This window comes from Sinocyclocheilus grahami, unplaced genomic scaffold, assembly GCF_001515645.1.
Source record: "Sinocyclocheilus grahami isolate Dianchi unplaced genomic scaffold, SAMN03320097.WGS_v1.1 scaffold853.1, whole genome shotgun sequence".
NCBI lineage: Eukaryota > Metazoa > Chordata > Actinopteri > Cypriniformes > Cyprinidae > Sinocyclocheilus > Sinocyclocheilus grahami.
In genome coordinates this window covers 89,384-101,370 of record NW_015506032.1, presented here as the reverse complement: position 1 = coordinate 101,370, position 11,987 = coordinate 89,384, and the positions used below count along the sequence as shown (strand labels likewise).

Sequence of the window (11,987 nt, the reverse complement as noted above, 5' to 3'; positions counted from 1 at the left end):
ATGGTTTTATGTTTACGCGGCGCGATGCAACGCAACGCGTAAAAAGACAGTATAAGGCATTATAATCAGTAATTATGTCCCCACTGGATGCAACAAATGCCTCATTTATAATGGGTTTTCATGTTTTTGAATCGCTCCGGCCTGACGGCATCATCACAATATGGTGAGGGGCGTAACATTTCCGTCACACGCTTGAGGTATTCGGCCAATCACAACGCACTGGATAGCTGGCCAATCAGAGCACACCTCGCTTTTCAGACCGATGAGCTTTGTAAAAATCGACGCGTTTCAGAAAGGCGGGGCATAGAGGAGAAACAATAATGTACAGTATGTGGAAAATAATGTGTTTTTTAACCTTAAACCGCATAAACACATTTCATTACACCAAATAATGTTCTTTTTAGCAGCATCATATGACCCCTTTAAAACATTTTCTTTAAGGATGCTTCAAACTCTTTAAAGAAGCATCAACACCTAAGTGCCCTTTTAAAGAACCAAAATCAGATCTTTTTAAGTGCCCCAAAGCAAACTGTCTGCAAGGACACTTTCTAATGCTGGGTTTTCTCAGCTTTGTCCCTCGAGGTCCACTTTCCTGCAGAGTTTAGGTCCAAACTTGATCAAACTCACCTGCCTGTAACTTTCTAGTGATCCTGAAGAACTTGATTAGCTTGTTCAGGTGTGTTTGATTAGGGTTGGAGCTAAACCCTGCAGGAAAGTGGACCTTGAGGGCCAGAACCCCTAATGTTTTTCTCCTGCTCTGAATGTGTCTCAGAAAGAGGTTTTACAGGGAAAAACAAAGACTACTTACGTCCTTCTGAGTGCGCCCTGGAATGTTCTGTGTTATTATGCTGAGGAGATCAGCCTTCGAGTACCATTACAGGTAAATCATACCTGATCTTTTAAATCAAAAAGTAAATGATATACTCAATATATCTTACTGTCCTCCTCTATTGGGTGTTTTCAGGTTGTGACAACTCCAATATCAAACTGGTCTGAGAAGATCCTAGAAAAACTGCATATCCCAAACATAATGGCACAAGATGTGCCCAACCTTCCACTGGACTACTACACCTGCCAGTTCCACACCAATAAACTAGAGAGGTACTGATCCGTACTGATCCAAAAAAGACAACATGTTTCTCTTTTAGAGCTCTACTGGTCATTAAATTAACATTAGCCATGTTTCCATCCAAAGTTTGCGAATTAAAATAGGAAAAATTGGAATATTGCATAAAACATTTGAATATAAGCACAGTTTCTATCCCATGTGTTTAAGAGAGCAAAATCTTCACTTCCTGTGAAACTGGCACAAAGCATCCGTAATAAAATAATGAAAATTGGCCACAACAGGGGAAGCATGTGAATTAACAAAGATGTTAAAAATGTGCTTAACAAAGAGGATCTGAGCCTGTCATGTAACATGCAGTTCATACACTTTAGTGTTTGCAGAGAGTCAGCACCTCCTTAAAGACAAACACATCACACACTCCAAACACACACATATGCAAAGTGCTTGCTGTGTCAAATGACCCATTTATTTACTCACACACACCTACAAACAACTTTGTGCATTTTTGTGTCCCAGGGGTTAAACTATTTTAATTTGGTTATATAAAGATTATGTGTTATTGGTTAAAATAATGCTAATATAATATAGCATAATTTTCAACACAAACAAGTTTGCCCTAATGAAGTTTTTTTCAGACGTTGGTGTAAATGATTTGTGAAGAGCTCACATATGAGATGTGAGGTCTCATGTATAAATATCACTTGTGAACGGAATATTTGGTAACACTTTATAATAAGGTTCCATTAGTTAATGTATTAACTAACATGAACAAACAAAGAGCAATACATTTATTACAGTATTCATTAATCTTTGTTAATGTTAATGAAAATACAGTTGTTCATTGTTCTTCACAGCGCATTAACTAATGTTAACAAGCACAACTTTTGATTTTAATAATGCATTAGTAACTGTTGAAATTAACATTACCTAAAATTAATAAATGCTGTAGAAGCATTGTTCATGCTTAGTTCATGTTAGTAGTTAACCAATGTTAAAGCTGCAGTCCGTAACTTTTTTGTTTAAAAATGATCCAAAATCAAATTTTGAGCAAGTGTTCAAAACTATCGCTTTACTTTAGCTCGATTCACAACAGTAAGCTTGTAATAAAATTTTCTAATTTGAGCGGTACGGGTAGATTTTCGCAGGAAATTCGAGCATGGCGCTGCGTCATTACGTCACGTCTGTAAACATAAAGAAGTTGTCCCGGCTAGAGTGCTATATCGCACGTGAGGATCCTACAGGTGGAGGATCGTTTATAGCCTCTTCTCACAGAAGCTGGAATAAACGGCGGATTGTAATCCAGAATAATACACACTAAATACACGCACTTACGCAGTGCTGATGTTATTAACGTCAACAATTTAAAAACAAAGTATAACAATAATAATAATTGGCACGGGTTGACGTGATATGAGCTAACCGATCGTTAGATTTAATCACCATTGATAGCGCAATTTATTGTAATGCTTTTTTCTTCAGTTGATCAGAACAAAAGTGGCAGTTGTTACTTACTTGTTCAGATGACATTCTCCAGTAAAAACTCTTATTTGGGTCATACTTTCAAGATGTAGAATCTGTGAATACAAAGTGCAGTATCCACACATTAGATTCATCCACGCTGGAGCCGTGCCGGTGCACAACCCACGCAAGGAAGATAATTCTGCAAATAGCTGCACTTGCAGGTTTTCAAACAGAGATGGCGACAAAGAGGCAAAACTTATGGACTAATGAATCTTATTGTAAAGTGTTACCGAATATTTTTATTGTGCATTTTGAATCAAGCTGTTGCATCTATATACACTGTTATAAAGAGTGTGCAAAGAGAGTGTTTAATAGAATACATTATCTTACTCTTTATCTTACTTATGCTGCTTTTAGGTTTCTTGGTCATGAAAACAAGGATACGTTTTTCAAGACCACACAGAGGCATCAGATAGTGAGTTTTGAGTGTTTTTTTCCTGAAATTTGTGGTGCACTAAGAGGTGTTTTTCTTTCTTTTGCTAAGTGATACGACATGTCTTGACATCTGTGGATGCAGCATTGCAAGAAAGTTTTCAGTTACCGAAGCCAAAGAAACATTTGCAAGCATATTTGCATATTTGCCACCCATGATTCATTTATTTTACAAATTAGTAGTCTGTACAATGTCTGTGATGGACAAAATTATTTTTCACTCTCTTTAACACTGTTCACACTGATCTGTCAGTTTTCCGTAATATCTTTGTCCTTGTTCTAAAGCTGTATGAGATATTAGCCAGGACTCCATATGGCTCGTTGAATAGAGGGGAGGTTGGCATTGGCAGGCTGGTTAGTGAGAATGTTCTCACTGCTGCTTTTCCTTTACATGAGGTATTGTAAGAGTATTCTACATAATATTTGAACATTACCTTAACAAACACACTAATTATGCACATATTTATTTCTTTGTTTACATATGTAGCTATACAGCACTACTTAAAGCCAACATGAAATCAAAATGGACCTTTCTTAATGCATGTTCTTTCATTCTTTATGCATGTTCTTTAGCATTTCACACACACACACACACACACACACACACACACACACACACACACACACACACACACACAACGACTTTATAATCTTTCCATAATCAATGCAAGCACTATATCATATTCTCATTAGGGTCCATCTGAGATGCCGAAGACTCCAGTAGATCCACAGTCTCTCAACATGAGACAGATCCTGCATCAGTACTGGGCTCGCTGGGCTTGCTGGAGGAAGTACCAACCTCTGGATCACATTCGTGAATACTTTGGCGAGAAGATAGCACTCTACTTTGCATGGTTGGGTATGATTGAACCTACATTTAGTTTATACCAGAAAAAAACTGTATTATTATTATTTTATAATAATAATAATAATCATAACAATAATAATACATAATTCTTTTTTTTTTACTGAGTAATTCCATTTGTTAACATTAATTAACTACATTAATTAACATGAACTATGGATAAAAATACTTCTTGAGAATTTATTATTCTTAGATAATGTTAATCTGTTAATATTGTTTAATGGACCTGAGCTAACCAACAATGGTCAGTTGTATTTTTATGAACTAAAATGAACAAAGATGAATAAATACAGTAACAGATGTGTTGCAAATTATTAGTTAATGTTAGTTAATGCATTAACTAAAGTTAAGTAATGGGACTCTATTGCAAAGTGTTACCATTATTGCTAATAATAAGTAGATGATTTTGTAAATACTTAATAGGTAGATTTAATAATAAGACAAAATGAAATAAAAATGCACCAGAAATCTTGCATTCAATCTAAGTTAATTTAAACAGTCTACTGTTTTCATCATAACAGGCTGTTATGACTAGCTTTATGCCCTTATTTCTCATGTCTGTAGGTTTCTACACAGGCTGGTTATTACCAGCAGCAGTAGTGGGTTTTATTATTTTTCTGTTTGGTATCTGGCTGATGGTCACTGATGTGGCAGCGTGAGTATTATCACAGTCTTGTTAATAACGGCGTAATGTTGATGATCCAGCACTGATCGTGACCATTGACCACACAGAGAAGAGCTGTGCTCCAGTGGAGACGCCTTTGTCATGTGTCCACTATGCAACATCTGCAGCTACTGGAACCTCTCCAGCATCTGCTATACTTATAAGGTGACTTTTCTACAAGTTTTAAAATTATGTATAGCATTTTAAATAAGCCAAAAATAACATTCTCTGTGAACTAGCTATCACAATTTGTTCTCAAAATACTTGTTCATAAATTTGCAATAGGCAGGCTTGCTATTTGACAATGGAGGAACTGTGTTCTTCAGTATATTCATGTCTCTGTGGGCCGTCACCTTCCTGGAGTACTGGAAACGCACAAGCTCCATACTCTCCCACCGATGGGACTGCTCCGAATTTGAAGAAATAGAGGTGATTAAATTGGTTGCAGAGTGTCTTAACCTTTAATATTTACTAGTCCTCAAAAAGCAATGCTTTACCTCTCTTGCTTTCCATAATATTTCCATTCTGATGTTAGGAGAGGCCAAGACCAGAATTCACAGCACTGGCGCCCATGACGGTTCGTAATCCTGTGACTGGGGCTGAAGAACCCTATTTCCCAAAGACTCAACGGCTGAGTCGTATTCTAACTGGCAATATGGTCATCATTCTAATGGTTAGTCAATGGATTTCCATCTCACATCTGTTGAGAAATCGTCAGTAATCCCAAAAAATTCTAAATCATTATCATCATGATTCAATTTTATTCTTTGTGCTTGCAGATTGCCATTGTTTTGATTTTCCTAATAGCCATTATCCTGTATCGAACTATCCTAAGCATCATTATCTACAGATCGCAGAACGCCTTCTTCATATTTTCTGTAAGTTTCTTTTAATTTCTTTTGATGATTCTTTTGATTTGCATGTACATTTACATGGGAATTTACATTAGCTAACACTTATATTCAAAATAACTTGAAAACCCTTGTGAAAAAGAAGTACACTTTTAATAAGAGTACTCATTATGAAAACAATATACTTAATAAATGAAAAGCTGAACTTCAGAGTGGCTTTTTACTTGCTTAAGTAGGACTTAAGTACATCTTTATATATAAATTCATAGTTACTTATATTAAAATATGGTTAAAGTATACTGAACTATAAACTAAAATATACTTTAACACCATTGCTATTGAAATTTGTGTGTCGCGTTTAAAACATTTGAATTACACATTTATAAGGAAGAAGCTGCAATTTAGTACATTTAAAATATATGAACTAAAAATGTAATATCAAATGACACACTACGGTTAAAATTATAATAAAGTACTTTACATGTGCTTTAGTATGTTACTCAACACATCAAATTGTATTTATTTAAAGAATGACTAAAGATTTTTACACCATGTGAACAAATTAATTAAAATGTACTTTAAAGTAAAATATTAAATTTGACATTATTATTACAAAGTGGATTTTTAAAAGTGTATTTAAGTTTGTTAGAATTTGACACACCTTACAGGTGCACCCTAGAAACAGCATCAGTGATATAACCTGGGGTCATAGGGTGTTTCGGCTTTTTCAACATCATACACCCTAGCCCAGGCGACCCAGCCAGGGGAGATCAGTCCCTGACTTGTGTCTAGGTAGCTTGTGTGGTCCACGGATGACCCCTTTTGATCCACAGTCATCTAGATGCCTTCAAGGTGGCATTTATGATGTTCCTGAAGGCTTTCTTCTTGTGCAGTCCCCTGATTCCCAAGAGCTTGTGGGCCCTGAAGAGCGACTGGCCTGCCTCCCCTCGGCAGCCAATCCTGCTCTGTATTGGTTTCTCTCCATCCTTGACAAATTCGATTGAGCGCTGTACTGGCTGCTGGAGCTTGCTGAGAGAGATCTCTGTGCTGATGGTTCCTGCAATGACCCTTAGCACCTGGTCGTGGTGCCACCAATAACATCCCTCTCCCAGGGCTTAACGGCAGCAGCTTAATATGTGTTCCAGGGATCCTCTTTTTTTGGCATAGGAGGCATGCAGGGGTGTCTTTTCAGGCCCCAGGAGAAGAGTTTTTTGGGCTGGGGAGTACATTGTATACTGATTGGATAAGGAACTGGATCCGGTGTGGCTCTGCTTTCCACAACTCAGCCCACAAGTTCCTTCGATCCATCACCTGTTCCCATCGAGTCCATGCCCCTTGATGTCACATCCCCACCATCCTGCTGATACATCTTTCCTCCACCCCTGCTCGGATTTCTTCTTGGACCAGTTGACGCGTGTCCTTTCCCCAGGCCTTGTCATATCAACGTTTATGGTTACAACAATGCCCTGCATGTCCTGACACCACTGTCTCCACCAGCACACTGTGCTTCAGCCTGGTCGACTGCCTCCTGGGCCCTACACTTCCTACCTGTGAAAGACTTTGGTGTCAGTGGATTCTCTGTACAGCATCACCTCTCTTGATTGGGAAACCATGAACTCCTCCGACAGACTACTGTTGGGGAGTTGTAGCTTGCTCTTCCTCCCATACAAGGCTATGCTGCTGATGCTGCGAGGGAGACCTAACCACTGCATGGAAAGTGGCTGATCTTCCTCTCAAAGCCCTCGACGGTGAGGGGACCCATAAGTCAACCAAACCCAAAAGGCCTCCCTCTTGTCCTGATGGCCTCCCTCAATGCTGGCGTGCCCCAGCATGGTCTTTGGGTTGCCACTGCGACAGGCACCAACAACCTTCAAGCCACAGCTCGCAGCAGCCGATTTCTACATTGGAGGCTTTGAACAGGGCTCACTCAGAGTGTGTGTCCCCAGCATCCCCCAGGTATAAGGAAACGTTTCTCCGTAGGTGGGAAAATATTCCAGGCAGGATCCTCAGCCAGATGTTACCAGTTGACCCTCACTATTTTTTTTGTGTTTCCGTCCGGCAGTCTCTCCCTCCATCATATCCAACTCACCACCAGGTGATGATCAATTGACAGCTCTGCTCCTCTCTTTACTTGAGTGTTCAGAACATACAGCCACAGGTTCAAGGATATGACTACAAAGTTGATCAAAGACCTTTCGCCTAATGTGGTCTGGTACCAAGTACACGTATGAACCACCTTATGTTCAAACATGGTGTTTGTTATGGCCATTCCATACTAAGCACAGAAATCCAATAACAAAACACCACTTGGGTTCAATCACTCCCCTCCAAGTTTCTCCATCGTCTCCAACATGAGCGTTAAAGTCACCAAGCAAAACTATGGATTCCTCAGGTGGTATGCCTTCCAGAGCCCCACTCAGGACCTTCAAGAAAGCTGAAAGTTGGGAACTTGTGAATATTCTCACCCCCGCTTGGCACCGTTCACCCTAAGTGACTCCAAAGAAGGAGAGAGTCCAACCCCTATCCAGGAGTTTGGTTCTAGAGCCAGAGATGTGCGTGTGGTGTGAGGCCAAATATATCTAGCTGGTAACGCTTAACCTCCTGTACTAACTCCGGCTTTTCCCCACCAGAGAGGTCACATTCCATATTCCGCAATCAAGGTACAGCCCTTATGGCAACCTGTGAGCTCCTCTCCCAGTCCTGGCTCCAGGAGAGGGCCCTGGTATCCCTCTTCTGGTCTTCTGGGCAGGGTCTCACTGTTCTGACTCATTTGTGTCATAGGGGATTATGGGGGGGGGGTCACTCTTTGTCTGGCCTCTCACCTGGGACCAATTTGCCCAGGGAGACTGTACCAGGAGTCACTGAAGCACTCAAACCCCTCCAAGGGTGGGTCATTAAAATTATATTACAGTATCTGTAAGTACAGTTTTTAGTGTACTTGTTTTTCACAAGGGATGTCCCGCAATGCAAAAGTTCCAAAACTGCCTAGACAAGTTAGATGTAGGAATGACAAAGCAACCATGAAACAGTAGAGGGAGGGTTTAGGGAGGAGTATAGCAAGGGAAAACTAACAGCAGCTTAAGATTTTTGCTGAGTTTTGGAATTTGGTATGTTGCTTGTTCAACATGGTCTGCCAGATTAGCCAAACTAGCTTGGACTAGCTAGAATTCACCTACTATGATATAAAAGTTGACGCCTTTTGCTAACACTTAAAGCTGATGTAAAATAATCATTGATTAGATCAGATATTGCAGCACAATTTTTACATAATTTGCTTACCAAGACAGCTTTTTCACCCATGTAGGCTGGAAGGATAGCTAGCCTTACTGGTTCTATGCTAAATTTGCTGGTTATTCTGTTGTTGTCACGGCTCTACACTTACCTGGCCAAAATTCTGACACGATGGGGTAAGCTATTTCATGTTTACACATACTATTTAGGCATTTCTTTATGCAACAGCAAAGTATCAACCACTTCCTTCTATTAGAAATGCACCGCACCCAGACCAAATATGAGAATGCGTTCATCCTCAAGGTCTTCATCTTCCAGTTTGTCAACTTCTACTCATCTCCTGTTTACATTGCTTTTTTCAAGGGCAGGTGGGTAGCTATGCAGAATGAATGAATATGTATGAAGATTAAATTTTCATCTAATATTTGATCTGTTCTACAGGTTTGTTGGATACCCTGGAAACTATAACACACTCCTAGGAATCCGAAATGAGGATGTGAGTGTTTACATTGTTGGAAAGCAAATCTTCTACCTTTTCACTTGGCCGATCCTTTGTTGGAATAAAACTAACAAAATTTACACTGTCCGTCATATCTAAATACACAATGTTGCAATATTTCCCACACAATTATAAAATGTGGCAAAATGCGCATATTCTGGAATATGAATAATTCTTACTACTGTGTAACTTGGTTCTGTCCTTGTTTTATGTAGTGTGGTGCCTCTGGATGTCTCATTGAACTAGCTCAAGAACTGTTAGTCATTATGGTAGGCAAACAGGTCATCAGCAACATCCAGGAATTTGTCTTGCCGTAGGTCTTTATGTTCAATACATCTTCTTAAAGATCTTGTCTACTCATTGTTATATATAAAGAATTAGGCTCAAGATTTACCCCTCTCTTTCCAACAGTAAATTAAAGACATGGTGGCACAGGAGGAAGCTGAAGCCAGCTCCCAGTCAGGAGGTGATAGATGAACCAGACAGGCAGCCAGAGCTCAGCCCATGGGAAGCAAACTATCAGCTGCTGGTGTGCGAGGGGCTGTTCGATGAGTATCTAGAGATGGGTGAGTCCTTATGTCTCTTGTATCTATTTTAGACTGAATTTTAGATATACAAATATAATATTATTATATTATATATATTTAAAAAAAGCTGTTTTCTATTTGCTCTCCTATAGGCTGCATTTATTTGTTTAAAAGTAAAAACAGCAGTATTGTGAAATATTAGTACAATTTCAAATAACTGTTTTTTATTTGAATGTATTTTCAAATGTAATTTACTCCTGTGATGTAAAGCTGAATTTTCAGCATCATTACGCAGGCTTTCAGTGTCACGTGATTCTGATTTGACTGATTTGCATGACATTTCTTTTTATTACCAATGTTGCAGTTGTGCTGCTTACTATTTTGTGGATACATTTTTTCATCTATTTCAGATTAATAGAAAGTTCGAAAGATCAGCATTTATTTGAAACAGATTTTTGAAACCATGAAATAGTTTTTTTTCTGTCATTTTTTATTAATTTAATGCATCCTTTCTGTACAAAATTATTATTATTATTTTTATCTTACTGACAAGAATTCTCTCTTTACACACACACACACACACACACACACACACACACAGATGACTTGAAATATTACTCCTAAATTGGCAGAATTTTTATTTGTATTTTTTACAAGTATAACAGGGTTTCTGTGGGTCTTAAAAGGCTTAAATAATACTCTTAAACAATAGCAGAAAGTATTAAATTCATAAAGTCATATCATTAAATGTACTGCAAAAATAAATCTCTTCCTCAGGAGTTGTCTTGTTTTTTAGTTTTTACTATCTATCAAGATTCATTTACTTGAGATGCAAATTGAACATATGAAGTCTTGTTTTCTGAGAAAAGAAACAAAATTAAGTGAGTTTATGCTTAAAACAAGAACAACTATCTGTTAGTGGGGTATATTAGAGGTATTCAATCCATAAGCTGCGTTGTAAATTGTATTTTCACACTTTGAAGTGTTGCCAATACAATTCGCTTTCTGCTCCCTAGACATTTACGTTTAGAGAAGATATTGATGTATTGTGTTCCTGTAGATTTATTCTTAAAATGTTCTTTACTTGGTTTTGAAAAGGTATTAATAAGTCTTAATTTTACATTCATAAAACCATAAAAACTGAAGAAAATTGGCCTGTCTTGCTTCTCAAGTAAGTTGATCTTGTACCAAGTTTTTTTTGTCAAATGTCTTACGATTACTATCGACTAGTCAGACACCTTTGTCAGGGATATACCATCACTTATGCGCATCACTAATGCAGAATGATGCACTCAAATAATCTGATATTATATTATACATTATATTAAAAATGACAGTAAAATTCTAAGTTTAACTGTAACTGATACAGTTACTCATATTTTGTTAAAGACGGCACGCGGTGAATGGTCGGGAAGCAACGTGTAGTCTGACATGTTTCTTGTCCACGACACAACAAGATTTTAGGAGTCAAAATCGTGTAATCTGACACAGTGACTATCGTGACCGACAAAAATATTGTGTCGTCTGAACCAAGCATTACTCCTCAACCTTTGGCACAGATCTGGGATCAGTCTTACAGTGTGTGTGCCATTGTTCTGTGGAAATATTACTCCTAAATTGGCAGAATTTTTATTTGTATTTTTTACAAGTATAACAGGGTTTCTGTGGGTCTTAAAAGGCTTAAATAATACTCTTAAACAATAGCAGAAAGTATTAAATTCATAAAGTCATATCATTAAATGTACTGCAAAAATAAATCTCTTCCTCAGGAGTTGTCTTGTTTTTTAGTTTTTACTATCTATCAAGATTCATTTACTTGAGATGCAAATTGAACATATGAAGTCTTGTTTTCTGAGAAAAGAAACAAAATTAAGTGAGTTTATGCTTAAAACAAGAACAACTATCTGTTAGTGGGGTATATTAGAGGTATTCAATCCATAAGCTGCGTTGTAAATTGTATTTTCACACTTTGAGAAACATTTCTGATTATTATCAATGTTGAAAGCAGTTTGGCTGTTTCGTATTTTTGTGGAAACCATGATACACAAGTAAGTTGATCTTGTACCAAGTTTTTTTTGTCAAATGTCTTACGATTACTATCGACTAGTCAGACACTTTTGTCAGGGATATACCATCACTTATGCGCATCACTAATGCAGAATGATGCACTCATATAATCTGATATTATATTAAACATTATATTAAAAATGACAGTAAAATTCTAAGTTTAACTGTAACTGATACAGTTACTCATATTTTGTTAAAGACGGCACGCGGTGAATGGTCGGGAAGCAACGTGTAGTCTGACATGTTTCTTGTCCACGACAC

General features: G+C 37.9%; 1 protein-coding gene across 1 annotated transcript in view; it reads left to right on the top strand.

Moving 5' to 3' along the window:
- LOC107562997 (anoctamin-7-like) overlaps positions 1-9,735 on the top strand; it is a 15,093-nt gene extending 5,358 nt beyond the window's left edge. Inside the window, exons 5-20 of the mRNA XM_016247768.1 lie at positions 773-880; positions 965-1,101; positions 2,948-3,005; positions 3,308-3,418; positions 3,716-3,881; positions 4,452-4,542; positions 4,620-4,716; positions 4,837-4,980; positions 5,087-5,224; positions 5,331-5,429; positions 8,707-8,809; positions 8,890-9,001; positions 9,075-9,129; positions 9,348-9,445; positions 9,544-9,698; positions 9,731-9,735. Of these exons, the coding sequence (XP_016103254.1) occupies positions 773-880; positions 965-1,101; positions 2,948-3,005; positions 3,308-3,418; positions 3,716-3,881; positions 4,452-4,542; positions 4,620-4,716; positions 4,837-4,980; positions 5,087-5,224; positions 5,331-5,429; positions 8,707-8,809; positions 8,890-9,001; positions 9,075-9,129; positions 9,348-9,445; positions 9,544-9,698; positions 9,731-9,735 (1,677 nt within the window). The remainder of the gene's footprint in view (positions 1-772; positions 881-964; positions 1,102-2,947; positions 3,006-3,307; positions 3,419-3,715; positions 3,882-4,451; positions 4,543-4,619; positions 4,717-4,836; positions 4,981-5,086; positions 5,225-5,330; positions 5,430-8,706; positions 8,810-8,889; positions 9,002-9,074; positions 9,130-9,347; positions 9,446-9,543; positions 9,699-9,730) is intronic.
- The last annotated feature ends 2,252 nt before the right edge of the window (positions 9,736-11,987 follow it).